We start from the raw sequence: 18,126 nt of genomic DNA on the forward strand, positions 1-18,126 counted from the left end.
CTAAATAGCCTCATTTATCAACCAGCAATTTACTGCAGGGCCACAGATAAGCTCCTGCCTCACACACCCAGGCACCACCTGCCAAGAGCCTCCCCCCACCTCCTCTGTGTGTCTTGGGTTGCAATATAGGATGTGGCCAGCAATGTGTATTCTGTCACCATCTGTTGAAGCTGGGTAGGGCAGTGACCCTGATCTCCTGGCACATATTCTCTGCTAATGGGCCATCTTTAAACCAGCTGGGACAATCATCTTTATCTTTCCACAACCCATCCTCCCTCCAGGAGATATCATCTGCTGCTGGGACATTCAGTCCCACTGCATGACTGATAAAATTACATCATCCCACTGGGAGATGCTCCAGCCAGGGGAGCAGCCAAGCCTTTCCCACTTAGATAAAAACTGAGATTTTGGACACCAAGTTATCCATCTTTCCACTGGATCCCAGAGGAAAGCCAGACCTTTCCACATCATCTCTGGACCTTCAGAGGAAAACTGCATCTTCTCCAGGAGCACTGCTCCAGCTGAACCACATCTGCCACTGCAGGAGGATGCAGCCACCATTGAATGGGACTGCTGCCAACACCCTGACTGACTGACAGGGTGTCAGCTTGGATTCTGACTCTGTCAGTGTTTTGGGATTGTTCTTTGTAATACTATATTTCTATTTGAATTTTCCTAGTAGAGAATTGTTATTCCTAATTCCCATATTTTTGTCTGAGAGCCCCTTACATTCAAAATCATAATAATAATTTGGAGGGAGGGGGTTTATATTCTCCATTTCAAAGAGAAATTTCTGCCTTTATTGGCAGACACCTGTCCTTCAAACTAGGACACTGTGGCATTTCAGGGGGACAAAGAGGGAGGAAAATTTGAGTTGTGGCAGTCACCATCAGCCCTGAGGAGCTGGGCTGTGCCTGGAGGAGCTGGGTAGATGAGCTGCAGGTGTTCCTCAGGATGTCACCTTTGAGGAGAGACTTCCAAGCTCTTGGTGGTTTCTCTCAAAGGTTTTGTTGATTTTGTTGTGGCTGGCCCATCCCTGGAAGCGTCCAAGGGCAGGCTGGACAGGGCTTGGAGCCGCTTGGGATAATGGAAGGTGCATTTGGCTGGATCAAAATGGTCTTTAGGATCCCTTGCAACTCAAATCCTGCCACAACTCCATGATCCAAGGAGGAAGAAGAGCAGGAAATGCAACCTTTCCAAAACTGGCTGCCTTGGGTCTCTAATTCCTGCCCTGTTGCTCAAGCCCTGCTTTTGCTGCAGCCGTATCTCGGCGATCAGGAGGCACTAACTCAGCTCTGGGGAGATAAATCAGGAAGGGACTTCACTGCATCTCCATTAAAACGAGGCAGAATTCATCACCCAGCACGTGTTTTGAGATCTCAGAGAGTTACAGTGACAGCCCAAGGCCGGTTTACTCATGGATCTGAGACCTGCAGATAAAATCCTGACCGCTGGCACCATCTCCCAGCTCTGGGATTCGGATGCAAACCCCGCCTTGGAGCTGTGATATTTGGGCTGAGCATGGCTGTATTTTGTTCCCCTGAACCATTCAGAGAGGAGCAGAGCAGCTGGGCAGGAGCTGTAGCACGAGCAGGGTTTGCAATGCCTGAGAGCCTCGGGGCTGTTTCAGCCTTTGTGCAGATGAGGTTCCAAACGAGACGTGAATGGATCCCGCTCAAATGGAGTGGGATTTGCTGACGGGTTTGTTTTGTTGTTGGTTTTTTTTTTTTTTCTTCCCCCACCTCCTTCCCCCATTCATATTGATCAGCTCCTCAGCTTGACAGGGCTGCTAGTGCAGGAAGCAGTTCAGCAGCGGGACTTTCAGCTGGGAAACTTTTAGGGAAAAGGTGTAATGGCTTTAAGCTGGAAAAGAGCTTATTTAGACTAAGAATAAGCAAGGATTTTTTTACAGTGAGTGTGGTAGGATATCTTGTTTTAGTGCTTTATCCCTTGATGGGGTTGGACAAGGTTCTGGTCTAGTGAAGACATCCCTTCCTGTGGCAGGAGATTTGGACTAGAAGGGACTTTAAAAGTCCGTAGGAACCCACAGCATCCTATGACTTCTAAATCAACATTGCTAATGCCCCTGCCTTGCATTTCTGGGGGTGTCTGACACCCCAGAAGTGTCCTGGGAGAGCTGCCCCATGGGCATTGCAATCTAGCTTTATCTCCCACCTCATATTAATTGCAGAGCAGCTTCTCTTTTCTAATTAACACCAAGCTATGTTACCTCACCTAGCTAAAATGCAAAAACGCCACACGTGTCGCCTTACTCATAAATCATTTATTTACACCAAGTAGCAAAGCACCTCATTAAATAGATTTCTGGGGTTCTGCTCCTCTCCTTGCCCTGGTGCTTTTTCTAGAAAGGGAGATGAGGCCAAAGGGAAGCACTCAGCTTGAGGGTTGTGGGTCCGCTGCATCTTCTCTGAGGTTTCTTCTGTATCTTCTGCAAACTCTCTGTACTCAGGCCAGTGGGTGTGTGCCCCCTTTTTTTTTTTCCAAGCTGAGACCTGTGAAAGGGTTTCCTTTGATCTGAGTTAGTTAAAAAAAAATTGAACATTTTGGAGGAAGCTGGGTAGAAGGCAGGGAGGAACAAAGGGAATGCTCCTTGTTCCTTCTGGGCTGTTTCTGATTTCAGAAGTTAATTAGAAAAGGATATTCTGTGGATTTAGAGTTCAAACTTTGTGTCAGATGTGGTAATCAAGGTTGCATTAGCCAGACTTTCCTGGAGGAGCCAGTGGAGAGGGTGCACTGATGCTGGGATGTTTCTGTAACCCCAGATTTATGTTTTCCTTTGCTCTTCCAGTTCATCCTGCCTCCTCCCACCCCTCTAGAAATAGTTGTTGGTAGTCACATGAAGGCAGCTCTGAGGAGTGAGGCACCTGATATTTAGGGTGATATTATTCCCTTTCCCTCTTCCTGGGAGGTGTGTGGGTACTGATGAAGATCACAATCTGATTTCCAGTTGGCAGTGCTCAGGAATGAAATACATATTCCTGCTGTGCTTGAGTTAGGAATGCACATCTTGGCTGTGTTCCTAAGGATTGCCCTGGTCTTTGGGAAAATTTGGGATTTGTAAGGTGCTTTCCCTCTTTATGACCCCATGATGCTCAGTGCTAATGCATCCCTCCCTCCCACCTTTTGTATTTATTTTTCAAGTTTACCAAACATGGACTTTCCACTCCAGGAAGTCTAAATGCTTTAATTTCCCAATTCCCTGCTGCTCTTCTTGTTCTCTGACCCTTCTCAGGGAAAGGTGTGAGTGAACCACCAGTTAATTTCCTTTAAAATTAGTTCCTTGAATGGTTGGTTCACTGCAGAGCTCGTGGCTTGTGCCTTGGGACCAGGATCACATCCAGGTTGGAGCCAGTTTCTCTCCTTCCCCCTCCTGTTGTGGGGATGAGGAGAGAAGGACAGATATCAATAAAAGTCAATGAGACTTTTTGACAGAGCAGCTTCTGAGAGAGAACTTTTTTTTTGTCTTTTAAGGGTGCAAACAATGGATGGAGCAGAATTTGCATAAAACTCATTAGAAAAAAAGTACAAGTTTCATAAATCTTGTGATGAATTAATGCTATATCGTTCCAAACATGATGTATTAATTTTGGGATCAAATGAATGGGTCTGTGATCATTCTTGGTAATTATGAGGCACCCAGGCAGTTTGGAGAGGAAATTATTTTCAAGGTTTTATTTTTTTTAAGTGCTGGATCTCTTTTTTCACCAGAAATATCTTAACCCAAACCCCTCCTTTTACACGTGTTTCTTTTCTTTTTTTATCTCCTGGGCGTTTTGTTTTTTTTATTTGATGTGATTTTATTGACTTCCCTCTTTCCTGCTGGAGCAGCCTATTCGTTCAAAGACAAAAGGAAACAAAAGCCCTTTCAGTTTTTGGAAATTCTCCATGGTCTCAAGGAAGGTCTGTGGGTTTTGTAGTGAAGGGAGGGCAGGAATTGCTGGGTCCCAGCTGGAGCAGGGGGATTGCCCAGGGATGAGCAATTTATTTATTTCATTTTTTTCCAGGCAAGTTTGGAGATACCACAGCAGTGCTAAGGTGCATCTGTGGTTTTGGCAGGAACAAACCCTGCCTGGCTGCAGAGTTTTGGTTAATGAACTCCTGTCTGAGCCCGAGGAGGTGGCAGTGAGTGAGCAGAGGATGGCATTTCCATCCCAGGAATCCTGGAATGGTTTGGGTTGGAAGGACCTTAAAGATCATCCAGTTCCACCCCCTGCCAAGGGCAGGGATTCCTTCCACTATCCCAGGCTGCTCCAAGCCCCATCCAACCTGGCCTTGGACACTCCAGGGATGGAGCAGCCACAGCTGCTCTGGGCACCCTGTGCCATTGCCTCACCACCCTCACAGTGAACAATTCCTTCCCAAAATTCCATCTAAATCACCTCTGTCAGGGTGAAGCCATTCCTCCCTGTCCTGTACCTCCATGCCTTTGTCCAAAGCTCTCTTGGATCCCCTTCAGGTCCTGGAAGGTTCTTTAAAATCTTCCTGAACTTCTCAGGCTGAGCAGCCCCAGCTGCCCCAGCTTTCCCATGCACTGCAGAGGCACATGAGCAGCACGAAGCCACAGATTTAAAACTGGGTTTGGAGAGCTTGTGTGATACCTGTGCTGCTTTAAGACCTGTTAGGGGCTGATGGAGGGCAATTTCTCTGCCTTACTCATGTCAGTGTAAATGTTGACTTTATTTAAATGTTGACTTCTCTTCCTGGGTGCATCTGCCAGGACATCCTCAGGAATTCTGCTTATTTTAATGATATTGTAAAGAAATTTCAACATGCCACTGATATTTTTGTATTTTTCCTCTCCTTGTGTGTGTTGCAAAGTTAAGCAAAGTGATGTGTTCTGAGCAAACCAAAGAAGCCCTCTGCAAATGGGAGTTGCTGCTGCTCTCTCTGCCTTAAACAGCTTTAAACACCCTTTTACACAGGTCTGTAAGGCAGGCAGTGCCTCTGCCTGAGCTTTACCCACTGGCTGTCAGCTCTGCTTATGGATTCTGCCTCTACACTGAGTCCCCACCTCAATAACTAAACGCAGCAGAGGAATTACAGGCTCTGTCTCAGAGCATCTGAGGAACCAGGAAAAACTCTTCTGCTGTGCTTTTCACTTCCCAGCTTGACAAACTCTCTCAGAAATGGTTCTGACTGCACAGATTTGTTTTCCTTCTCTGCTGTCACCTCTGTGTTTGGCTCCTTTCCCTCCCATACATGACAGCAGCTTGTGGTTCCTGGACCAGCTGGTCCAAGGCTTTTTCCTCACACCCTTGGTGAAAAAACCTTCTTTTCCCGATGGCAGGAATTCTTCTTTTCTCATTTATTTATGGTGAGGGCCTTTTTTTAAGAGGTGCTGGTGTCTCCCTGCCCTTTCTGGCAGGAATTGGAGTGGAGGCAGCACCTGGAAAGAGAAACGTGTAACGCTGACCTCAGTTGAATTTTAGGAGTGGAAACTTCCCTGGCCAAGCCCCTCCTGGAAAGTTTTGGCTCAAGTGGTTGAGCCCATTCTGAGAAGAAGGTCAGGGAGTATCTGTTGAGGTTGTGCTTATGGAATGAGCTACCAGACACCTGCTCTGGGAGAGAGGCTTGGGATGGGCTGTGATGTGCCTTGGGGTGATGCTGGCCAGGGTTTGGGCTCAGTGTGGTTGTGTGCCAGGAGATTTGCTCTTCTGGTTCACCCAACATGGGAGCAGCTCCTGCTTTAAACTAGATTTTACTTCACTTCCTTGGCCAGGGAGTCACCAGCGTTTTTCTTCCCCTCTCATTGCTCAGACACTGCTGAGCTGGACAGAAACACTGGCATTTCATCTTTCCTTTTCAAAATCTTTGGGAGAGCCATCTACAGAAGGACTTTCTCTTCCTCCTTGGTTTTTTTTCTTTTTTTCTTTCTTCTGAAAGGTGAAAGAGAAAATGAATTAGAGGCAAAGAAAAGGGGAGCAGGTGACAAATGAGAAAAACAGGGCTGGATTTTCAAGTTCAAATCCATCAAATCCTTCCTGTGAGTGTGTCAAGGTTGTGATGAACTGGGATAATTGGAGAGGACTGTGCTGGGTGACTGGGGCAGGAAAACTGGGCTGAAGAAGTAGAAAATGGGACTGGGTTCTCCCATCTCACAGGGGAAAAGGGGATCCAAGGCAAAACTTCCAATACTGGGAATTTTATTTTGGAAGTGTGACATTGACCTTTGTGTAAGGTGGGAGTACTAAAATTATTTTTTAACTAATTTTCTACCTGTTTAGGGAGCTGGAGAACAGCTGAGGGGTTGGTTCCCTGTGCCAGCATGGGGAAAAGCCAAAATGTGGTGACTGTGCCCACACATGTGACCCAAAGCTTAGGATGGATGAGGATGGCAAGTCGAGGAGAAACTGGCACTTGGTTGCTAAAATCAGGATTAAAATGCTTTTCATATTAAAGCCTCAAGTTTTGAGCCCAAAAGCCATTGCAGAAATTCCTATTAACTCCACATGGGTATGAATCAGAGCTCTTAAAAGAGAGGCTTATTAGGCAGTTAATTAGAAACCTGCCCCTTCTGTGCCCTCCAGCCCATTCCTGCTGCTCTGGGTCAGCATCTGGGTCTTTCCCTGGCCCTGGGGCTCTGCACTTTCCAAAACCTTCCAGCAGCTCTAGGATCCTTCCAGAGACTGAGTTTGTTCCCCCTTTTCATCCTCCTCTAGAAAGCAGAACCAGTGGAGATGAATTGGTGGGGTGCAGCCCCTTTTCCCATTTTCCTCCTTGGCCAGAAAAATCCAGAGGTTTGCAGCTGCTGAGACAATGGGATGCAAAAGTACCTCCTTAAAACAGCCAAACCTAAAAAAAACCAAAAAAAACCCCCAAAATCTGATCAGAAAGAAAACCATGGCAAAAAAATCCCCAACAACTCCTGAGGTCAATCAAAGTTCAACACTTGGAGAGAGAAGAAAATATGTGTATGTGTGAGAAAGAGGGAGAAGTAGCTGTGATTGAGAGAAAGGAGGCAAAGGGAGACAAGATAAATTCTGATTATCTGCTGGAATCAAGACACTTAACTGCCCTGTCTGATTCCTGAGAGGAAACAAATGGAGCCTATAACTTTGGGCTGCAGGAAGATAATTTGTCCCTGTTTGCTCAGCCCTGGCTGGGGCCAGCTCAGTGCTTGGGCTGAGGATGCTTGAGCAGCACCTCCAGCACGACCCTGAGGAGAAATTGAAGGAGTTTTTCCTTGTGAGACCCTCTGCTTCCTGATGATGGGGCAAAAATGAGGATAAAAATCAACAAATACAATGAATCAGTGCTAAAGAAATCAGTGAACAAACTTTTGAGGCTTTGATGCCACACTCCTAAACTTGGCATGCCCTTGAGGTGAAACTTGGAAAAAAACTTGGAGCAAAGCAACTGTGAAGTCTCATTTCTCATTTCAAGCCTATATTTCTTGTTATCTTATATTTAATCTGTATTTTATACATTTGTAACACTCTTTTTTTTTTCAATCTGAACATGGTGCTTTGAATGGGGATGGTGCCTCCTTCTCCAGGTTATCCTGAACTTAGGAACTCAATTCCCTGACAGCTGGAGGTAGTTGCAGTGCAAAGAGAGAATTGAATGCTAAATGTTCCTTGATTTAGTAATTTATTTATTGGTTTGCAACACACAAACCATGATTGTGATTAAAACTAGGTGGAAAACGTGGTTTTCCTCTTCACCAAGAATTTCAAGATCCTTTGCCTTCCAAAGGTGCAACCAGCTTTGGGATTTGAAGTATTTGCTATTCTGGAGGGGAATGATGACCTGTTGATATGGGATTTTTTAACTGGGTGTGCAATTCTATTCTCCTGTTAAACTGGGCACAAAAAGAGGCATGATCCTGGATTTATTTTGTCCTAGTTACTGGCTTTCCCTGCCATGTAGACTGAGTGTCTTCTTTTTCCCTTGGGGCAAATAAACCTTAGCTAAGGGTGGCCTTGAACATCCCCCAGCACAAAATCGAGCTGCTGCCTTGTTTTATTTCAGGGCTGCAAGGTTTGAGGAAGTGTAGGGGCTTTGTATTCACAGGGCTGGTTGCCCTGAAGAGGTGAGAACACTGCAGATGAACACTCTGATCACAGCCTGGGGTAAAACCACTTGTTTTTGTCTCCATCCAAAATGCCTTTGGCTGTGACCCATCACTCACTTGCACCTGTTGGTGGAAAGAATGTTGTTTGTTTGGGGTTTTTTTCCTAGTGGTTAATTCTAGCTGCTTCTTTTAAAATAACTGCTATCCCTCCTCCAAACAGGAATCTATGCAGGTTTGGGCACTGTCTCTTGCTGTGCTTTCCTGCTCATTGCTTAGGATCACATTTTGTCCTCTCTGTGGATGTGCTCGAGATGGCCTGAGTCATCTCACTCTTCTTAGTCACTCATCAGGCAGTTCAAGCTTTTAAAGCCTTTTATTTTGGAAAAGCTTTTTTTGTTAGCTCTTGAAATTTCATGGCTTCCACCTGTGTCCAGTCCTGAAGGGGAAGCAGGCAGCTTGCAGCTCTGCAGCCTTGGCAGAAGCACTTTTTAGCCTGAAATCCACTCCTGGCTTGCCCAAGAGCACTGTGGCTCTCCAGGCAGGGTGTGGAATGGTTCCTTGCATGCTTGGACCCCCATTCTGCCAGCAGGGCTGGCTTTGGGATGTTCTGTGACCCTCCAGCCTTTTGAGGTGGCTTGGAGCAGGGTCAAAAAATAATTATTTTCCCCAAGTTACCAAGGGTCTTCCCTGTTATGTGCCATGCTGTCACCCCAGCTTGTACCAGCAGCAATTTTACATCACACTGGTATGTTCCGTGTGAGGTTTGGTGGCCTTGGGACCTGCCAGGCCAGCTGGGTCCTCCCTTCAAATGTGCTTCCCTGATGTCCCAGGGCACTAAATTTTTAATCACGAAGTCACCCAGGGCGAAGGCAAACGCCTTGCACAAGTCTATTATTCCTTCTTTATCTGCCAAAGTCACAATCTCATCAAAGAATAAAATCAGGTTTGTTTGACAAGCTCTATTTTCCATAAAATCGTGTTGACTGGCAATAATTACGTTCCTATCATTTAATTCTTTATTAATGGAATCTCGCATTGGCTTTTTCCATTATTTCTGCCCTGATGGATGTTGTGCCAATCCACTGGGAATTCTCCCCCTGCTCTCCAAACTGTGCTGCTGCTTTTGCCCTCTGGTCTGCTGGGGCTTCCCAGAGGGGTGAAATTTGGGCATCTCCTTGGCCAGGAGATCTGGAGCAGGGATGGCTCTGGTGCTGCCAAGGGTGGCTCACATAGACTATCCCATCCCCATCCCCAAAAAGGAGAAATCCCATCCTTATCCCCTCCATCCTCAAGGCCAGGCAGCCTAGGGAATGTCCCATCCTTATCCCCACCCAACAGATTTTTTCCAACCTGTTTTCTCCCCCATCCTGCTGAGGGGCAGTGCTTACCCAGGGGAGGTGTGGGGGTCTCTGGCTGCACCAGGCTGAGTTTCTCTTCTGATAAAGGCAAGGAAGGAGAGGATCTGTGGCTCAGCCCCTCTGTGCCACACAGAGCAGCCAGGCCATGCACAGCCTGACTCCATATCCTGGTTCGAAGGACAGGTGTCTGCAATAAAGGCAGAAGCTTCTCTTTGAAATGGAGAATGTAAACTACTTTTCTCCAAATTGTTATTATAATTTTGAAATTAAGGGGCTCTCAGGCAAAGATATGGGAATTAGAAATAACAGTTCTCTACTAGGAAAATTAAAATAGAAATACAGTATTACAAAGAACAATCTCAAAAACACTGACAGAGTCAGAATACAGCCTGACACCCTGTCAGTCAGTCAGGGTGTTGGCAGCAGTCCCATTCAATGGTGGCTGCATCCTCCTGCAGTGGCAGATGTGGTTCAGCTGGAGCAGTGCTCCTGGAGAAGATGCAGTATTCCTCTGAAGGTCCAGGGATGATGTGGAAAGGTCTGGCTTTCCTCTGGAATCCAGTGGAAAGATGGATAACTTGCTGTTCCAAATCTCAGTTTTTCTCTAGGTAGGAAAGGCTTGGCTCCTCCCCTGGGTGGAGCATCTCCCAGTGGGATGATGTAATTTTATCAGTCATGCACTGGGACTCAATGTCCCAGCAGCAGATGATATCTCCTGGAGGGAGGATGGGTTGTGGAAAGATAAAGATGATTGTCCCAGCTGGTTTAAAGATGGCCGATTAGCAGAGGATATGTGCCAGGAGATCAGGGTCACTGCCCCACCCACTTCAACAGATGGTGACAGAATAGACATTGCTGGCCACATCCTGTACTGCAACCCAAGACATTCCCCTTGAGGCACTGGATGTGATTCCAGCATGTGGAATATGGACACAATCCAGGTTTCCCGCCAACCTCTGCTCTCTGACAAGCTGGATGGTTTCGGGGTTTCCTCTTCTCTGCCTCGTTTTGCTGAACATTTCTCCCCTCTCTGTGCTTTCCAGGTTCCTCAGTGACCCAGCTGCTGGCCCGGGACCTGGACAATGACCCTCTGGTGTTTGGGGTAGTCGGGGAGGAGGCGAGTCGCTTCTTCGCCGTGGAGAGCGTCACCGGCGTGGTGTGGCTCAGGCAGCCCCTGGACAGAGAGGTAAAGCTGGGGAAAAAACACATAAATGGTGGATCTCCATCCTCTGGGACAACTGAGATGGGTGCTGCTCCCTAGTGGGTTGTTGTCCTGCTTTGAAGGACAGGTGTCTGCCAATAATGGCAGAAGATTCTCTTTGAAATGGAGAATGTAAACCCCTCCATCCAAATTATTAGAATTTTGAAGTTAATAGGCTTTCAAGCAAAGATGTGGGGATTAGGAATAACAGTTCTCTACTAGGAAAATTAAAATAGAAAGGCAATATTGCAAAGAACAATCCCAAAACACTGACAGAGTCAGAATCCAAGCTGACACCCTGTCAGTCAGTCAAGGTGTTGGCAGCAGTCCCATTCAATGGTGGCTGCATCCTCCTGCAGTGGCAGATGTGGTTCAGCTGGAGCAGTGCTCCTGGAGAAGGTGCAGTTTTCCTCTGAAGGTCCAGGGATGATGTGGAAAGGTCTGGCTTTCCTCTGGAATCCAGTGGAAAGATGGATAACTTGCTGTTCAAAATCTCAGTTTTTCTCTAGGTAGGAAAGGCTTGGCTCCTCCCCTGGGTGGAGCATCTCCCAGTGGGATGATGCAATTTTATCAGTCATGCAGTGGGACTCAATGTCCCAGCAGCAGATGATATCTCCTGGAGGGAGGATGGGCTGTGGGAAAGATAAAGATGATTGTCCTAGCTGGTTTAAAGATGGCCCATTAGCAGAGGATATGTGTCAGGAGATCAGGGTCACTGCCCCACCCACTTCAACAGATGGTGTTAGAACACACATTGCTGGTCACATCCTGTACTGCAGCCCAAGGCAGTTGGGAATCTGGGTGTGCTCACCTTCCCTGTCTCCAGTTCACAGGCAATGAACAGCGTGCTGTGTTTTGATCTGACTTGTTGGTTTTCCTGGGTGCTGGAATAAAATCTGTGGGTCTGGGAGTAAAGGAATTAACAGGTGGAGGTGATCTACCAAGGAGCCAGGCTGCTCACACAGTCAGGGAGATGTACTGGCTTCCTCTTTAAATCTCTATGCCAATTAAACCCTTTGCTATTTAGAACAGCGTGTCAAGAGATGTGAGGTATCCCTGCTTATTCAATCTCATCAAGACTTTTCATCCTCTCATGGATTCAGACTGCTGGATGCTAAATTTGGCAAGATCCTTGCCTCAAAGCTGTTCCACCACCCCTGTTTCCACAGGCAGCTTTGGTGTGCAAGGCTGGAATCCCATCCAGGTGCCTGCTTTGCTAAAACCTCAGCCCTTGCAGCATTCCTGGAGCAAGGAGGAAGGGATAGCAGGAAGAGTGGGAAAACACCGTGTGATTTGGGCAACGTGCTGAATTTCCCCCGTGCTTCTGCTGCCTGTTTTTAGTGCTGCTTGGCCAGCAGCAGCCTTGGGAAGATCAACTCCATTAACACACCTCCAGTTCTGGCCTTTCCAGCAGAGCCAGCCAGGCATTGGGATGTGCAGAGGGAGCAGGGTGGTGGATGCTGCTCAGGCTGATGCTGCTGGGGGGAAGGCCAAACCCAATTTCACAGTGTTAAGAGCGAGACTTTGGGAAAATAAAGTGCTTTTCTTCACCCCTCTCCCCTCCGCCTCGCCGTGCCAACAACTGCTGGTGTGAGTCATAAATCTTCCCTCATCCAAATGCCTCCTGCTTCCCCATATTTCCCATGCCAGCCTTAAGCCCAGGAGGGTGATCGGGAGATTTTTAGGTGTCTTGTGGTGTGGGGAGTGGAAGCTGGGCAGAGTTTGGATGGTGTAAAGGATGTGAGAAAGGTGTAAATGGCAATTTATGGTGAAGGAAGGGATGGAGATGGGCAGGAAACTGGGAGCAGAGAGCACTTGGCCTGGATGCACGTTTTCAAAAAGTCATGGGGGGAAAGCCACTCAGGAGAAGTGGTGGGAAAGGAAAATGAAAAAGTGAATACAGTGGAGGAGAAAGAAGGGAGAAGTCATAGTAAGGCAAATGATGCAGGAAAAGATGAAATAGGAAAAAAAAAAGAAAGGATCAAATGTATAGAGGGAAAATGAATTCCAAAACTTTCTTTTTTTATTCCTATGAAGATTAGAAGGAAAACTGATTTTTTTTTTTTTTTTAAAGGCAGACCCCGAGGCTAAAGAATTGTGTTAAAATAATTTTAGAGACAGCAGTGGGTATGTGGAAGCTTTCTCTGATTACTCCATGGAGCTTTTAAAATTTAAATGCTCAACAGGTTGCTTCTTATCTCCTGTTTTAAATTTTCTTCCCTATTGCTTTGGATGAGCAGGAGGAAAAGAGCCCTGTAAGGCACAGGTGCAGCAGGGTGGGTGGCACAGGGAGCAGAATCTCCTGTTTCTTGGGATTTCAGCCCTTCCTTCTGCCTGGGAGCACTGCCCCAAGGAAAGGGCTCTCTCTGGCTGCACTTCCCAGGTTTTTGGATGGAAATGTGGGAGCAGGAGGGGGTACACACTGCTCCCCAAACCCTGCTCTGGGATGAACTTGGATTCTGGTGGGAGCAGAGCTCCTGTTCCAGGTGCTGCTGGCTGCTGGCTGTCCCTGAGCCAATCTTATTAGGAATAAATCAACCAGAGCTGCAGCACAGAGAGCCATTTCAAGCTGTCTTTTCCAGCCTTTCCTGTGTGATGCCTGGGAAACAGGGAGTTGCTGTGCTCCAGCAGGTCAGGCAGGGCAAGGACACCAGAGGTGGGAAGGGACTGCCAGGACTGGAAGGGAGCAAAAAGCACCAGCTGGTGGTGGGTACCAGATTAATGTGGTGGCCAGAGCTGTCCATCATAATTCTTTGGTGAAATAGGAGCAAAATGGTTGCTGGTGGGAAGAAAAGGGTCAGGAAGAGAAGGTTTGCATCCTCTAGCAATATCCCCCTGCTCTGATGCCCCCAAAATTTTGCTTTTTCCTACTTGTTGCTCACCCCAGCATCAGTGGCTCGAATAGATCCCAATATCAAGCTGTTCATTTAGTTAAAGCAATGAGGAGCAGAGAGAATTATGTGGGTATTTTCCTGGAATTTCAGCCTGTTCTTGTCCCAAGATTCCCAGCTGTGTGGTAGGTAAGTTGGGGAAGCTGCAGCAGGATTTAGAGGTGCTCACCGAGACATGCTGCATTGCCACTAAATCTTGCCATGTTTTAAGTGCCCAGCTGCCAATCAGGGAGTCAATTCCTTAGCTCTGCATCCTCCTGCCCCAGGGCAGGGCACCTCCCTGCCTCTGGAATACACAGGAGCCCCGCTGGCACTCAGATTGCCCAGCATTTTCTGCCCAGAGCAGGTAATGCCACGCAAGCACCTCTCCTCTTCGGGAAGGTCCTGAAAGCATTTTGCGTGTAATGACATTGGCTACAAGTCCCTAGCCTGCCACCTGCAGATAAACACCACAGTAACTTTAATTATAGTTGTTTATTTTTCCCTTCTCTTTCTCTTTCAGACCAAGTCAGAATTCACGGTTGAATTTTCTGTCAGTGACAGCGAAGGGGTGAGTGTGAATTCTCATTTCATGATCTGGGGCACGGATGCAGGGGAGAATGGGGTGTGGGTCACTGTGGCCCCCTCTGCACCCAAAAACACAGTCACAAGCTCAGGTCTAAACCCACACCTGAAGCTGACATCCTGCTTCCTTGGGTCTCCACAGGTGATCAAAGGGACGGTGAACATCCAGGTGGGAGATGTGAACGACAACGCCCCACAGTTCCACAACCAGCCCTACAGCGTCCGCATCCCTGAGGTAGGGACCCTCCCTGCCCACCCTCTGCCTCTTCCCCCACTGTGGTTTGGTTTGAAGGACAGGTGTCTGCCAATAAAGGCAGAAACTTCACTTTGAAATGGAGAATGTAAACCCCCTCCCTCCAAATTATTATTATAATTTTGAAATTAAGGGGTTATCAGGCAAAGATATGGGAATTAGGAATAACAGTTCTTTACTAGGAAAATTAAAACAGAAATGCAGTATTACAAAGAACAATCCCAAAACACTGACAGAGTCAGAATCCAAGCTGACACCCTGTCAGTCAGTCAGGGTGTTGGCAGCAGTCCCATTCAATGGTGGCTGCATCCTCCTGCAGTGGCAGATGTGGTTCAGCTGGAGCAGTGCTCCTGGAGAAGGTGCAGTTTTCCACTGAAGGTCCAGAGATGATGTGGGAAGTTCTGGCTTTCCTCTGGAATCCAGTGGAAAGATGGATAACTTGCTGTCCAAAATCTCAGTTTTTCTCTAGGTAGGAAAGGCTTGGCTCCTTCCCTGGCTGGAGCATCTCCCAGTGGGATGATGTAATTTTATCAGTCATGCAGTGGGACTCAATGTCCTAGCAGCAGATGATATCTCCTGGAGGGAGGATGGGTTGTGGGAAAGATAAAGATGATTGCCCCAGTTGGTTTAAAGATGGCCCATTAGCAGATAATATGTGTCAGGAGATCAGGGGCACTGCCCTACCCAGCTTCAACAGATGGGGACAGAATGCACATTGCTGGCCACATCAAACCAACACAACTGGCCACTCATGTTGCCACCAGTGTACAGGGCTGTGCTCTTGTCCTGGACCATTGGGGTGAAACTTCTGGAAGTCACTGCCTGAAAACGGGCAGAAGCAAAGCGTATTGGGTGTTGGGGGAAGGAGGTGGAAGAGGAGATGTGACACTTTGGTGGCATCTTTCTCATGACAGTGAGAAAGTTTGGAAATCAAGGTCTTGTTGCCTTTCTTGGAGCTGGGGGAATGCACAGCTCTTGCCACAGAGGTGACCTGAGGCAGGGATTTCTCCAAATGCCTGAATTCTGTCAGAGTGCTGCCCAAAGACTTCGTACCCTGGCTGGTTATTTCCTTTAACAGGACTTGTCCCATAATGTCCCTGGAATAAAATGATGGGAAGGGGCCACAGGAGATCATCTGGCCCAAACTCACACTAATCCAATGAGAATTTTCACGTTAGGTCAGGTGGCTGAGGGCTGTATCCAGCCAAGTGTTGAATCTCCCCAAGGACAGAATTCCCACAACCTTGTGCTGCTCTCAGTGCTGTCCACTGCGAGGGAGGTGACATCTGCCTATCCATCAGGGACAGCTTCTGCACCTGCAGCCTGACTGGGCTGGGAGCTCACACCTCTGATGTGAATTTAGGCTTTAAAGTTGTGGCTTCTGGAGCCAGGAGGAGAAAGTGAGGTCCCTTGAGCATTTTGTGTGTGTGTGTGAAAGGAAGCAACTTTGGTAACTGAGAGGTGCAAACGATTGTGTTACCAGGGTGTATTTAATATTCCTGCTGCTGATGGGCTGGGCTCTGATCCCTCCCCATCCCTCTGCTGCCAGGATGAGGTTTCCTCATTAGAGCTGCTTGTGATGTATGAGCTGGGAGCTGGAGTCTCATCTTTGCACCAAGTCACATGAAACCCTCCCCTGAGAGTGACACTGGGTCAGGGGCATTGCTGCTGCTCTCTGGAGCACAGAGGGTGGAGAAACGACTTGGCAAAGCCCACACCAGGTGCTCCCAGCTCCCAGCTTTGCTCTGGAGCCCCTGGAGCTGGCAGTGCCTTGCTGCTGTTCCTCCCGGCCGTGCTCTGCCTGCAGAGGTCTGCAAAGCAAAGGGAATGGCACAGGATGGCAGGAGAGCAGGCTCCTCTCCCCTGCCCCTCACCTCTGGTCTTGCTGTTACCTGCCCCTCGTGGGAAGGGATGGAAATGGGTTTCTGTGACTCCCCCAGGGCATCAGGACTGTGTTAAGCATCAGTTTTTTACACACCTGGAGTTTGTGTTCCACATCTCACTGTCCTAAAACCCAATATTGCAAAGCTTGAGTATTCCCAATTTCCAGTATTGACCTGTGCCCAGCCTGGGGAGCAGGGAGTGCAAAGGTGCTGGTTGGGAGCCATGGAATCTTAGATTTACAGAATGGTTTGGGTTGTAGAGGACCTTAAAGCTCCTCTAGCTCAGCTCCTGCCATGGGCAGGGACACCTTCCACCGCTTGCTCCAACCTGGCCTTGGATGTTTCCAAGGGATGGCTCAGCCACAGCTCCACTGGGCACCCTGTGCCAGAGCTTCCCCACCCCACAGGGAAGAATTCCTTCCCAATATCTAGTTTAAATCTCCTCTCTTGCAGTTGAAGACCATTTCCCCTGTGTCCTATCACTCATATGTACATTTCTCATATGTAGAAAATCAGGGCTGGTTGAGGAGAAGGAACTGCAGGCAGGTGATCTGGGCAAAATAATATATAAAAGCAGAAGAGGGTGAGCCTTAGTGCCATGTCACATCTGTGGTTCTGCTGTGAGGCATTCCCAGGGCTGCCTGGCTCTTTGGGGTGCATCAAGCCCAGTGTTCCCCCCGTGCAGCCACTTGGCCTTGGGAGCTGTGCTCTTTGGAGGTTGGCCTAATCTAATTACGAGGCAGCATGTGCCAGCTTCCAGTTTCTGCCCCTGATCTTTAACCAAGGGCACTGATCAGAGGTAATGAGCCACAAACACTCCTGCTCTTCTGCCAGGGAGAGAGAGCCTTGCTTTTCCAGGCACTGAGAGCAGGGCATAGGGTCTCACCCCCTAAAAGGATTCTCCAAGGGCTGCAGGCTGTGGGAGGTGTCAGCAATAAACTTTTCTCTGTGTGTGGGAGCTCTCAAGGAGGAGATGTGCACTTGGTTTTGAGACCTGTGCCATGGTTTTCTTTGTTGCTTGTCCATGACTACTCAAACTGGAGGTGATGTGGCGTGGAAAAGTGGTGGGGAACCAGCCATGAGGGATGACAGGTCACCCCATACTCCAGACAGCTTGAGGTGAGCAGGGAGGGCACAGGTGCCAAAATCCACCTGAGACAGCACCCAGACCAAATCCAACGGCTAGTGGATAACAGGTGAAGAGGACAGGAGGTTGGAGAAAGAGAAGAGGCTGGTGTGGTTTTCAACAGGCTGGCTCTGTGCAGATTTGGCAGCTAATGAGGGTTTTTCTCTTTTTAATTTTGAGATAAATGGATGTATCGATTCGCAGTTGTCGCAGCTAATGGAGCGGCGACCGAAGGGCTATTTAAACCTCACTGCTATTGTGTGCCACTTGGAAAGTCAAAAGAGGAGCGTGCATAAATAAATGGAACACGGAGTAAACTGACCTTTAAAAACAATACTGCCTCTGAATCCCCATCCTGGTGTTTTACCTGGTGCGAGAACAGGAATTTATCCGGGCACGGGCTGCGGGTTGTGGCGCGGGGAGGGATGGAGAGGATGCACAGCAGCAGCTTGGGATTGCTGGAGTGGCACGGCTCCTCTGTGCTTGCTGTGTGCTAATCCCATCCCTGGAATAGCTGCTGGTGGGCTGGGAGAGGGAGATTGCTCCGGGGCAATCGTCCGTCCCGTCTGTGCAAGGGCGCGCTCTCTCGCGTGGGCGAAGGGAAGGGGAATCCTGCTAGAATTGGCAACTTAATTCTCCAAGCTGGCCTGGCCAGAGCTCATTAAGCTCCCGTGTATTCATTGTGGGCTAATGGCCATCATGCTGGCTGCTGTTTGATTTGCTGTAATGGGCTTTTATGGCTTTCCAGTTCGCCAGGACTGCTCTGCCCCGCTGAGCTGCTCCAGCGCGTCGGTGAGCTGCTCGTGTGCTGCTCT

The 18,126-nt window shown here is 48.2% G+C and overlaps 1 protein-coding gene across 4 annotated transcripts in view; it reads left to right on the top strand.

Moving 5' to 3' along the window:
* CDH23 (cadherin related 23) overlaps nucleotides 1-18,126 on the top strand; it is a 169,406-nt gene that overhangs the window by 22,904 nt on the left and 128,376 nt on the right. For all 4 annotated transcript variants that reach the window (XM_079312977.1, XM_079312978.1, XM_079312979.1 and 1 more), the window contains exons 4-6: nucleotides 10,437-10,579; nucleotides 13,988-14,035; nucleotides 14,192-14,284. In XM_079312977.1, the coding sequence (XP_079169103.1) occupies nucleotides 10,437-10,579; nucleotides 13,988-14,035; nucleotides 14,192-14,284 (284 nt within the window). The remainder of the gene's footprint in view (nucleotides 1-10,436; nucleotides 10,580-13,987; nucleotides 14,036-14,191; nucleotides 14,285-18,126) is intronic.

Source organism: Erithacus rubecula (assembly GCF_903797595.1).
Source record: "Erithacus rubecula genome assembly, chromosome: 9".
Taxonomy (NCBI): Eukaryota; Metazoa; Chordata; class Aves; order Passeriformes; family Muscicapidae; genus Erithacus; species Erithacus rubecula.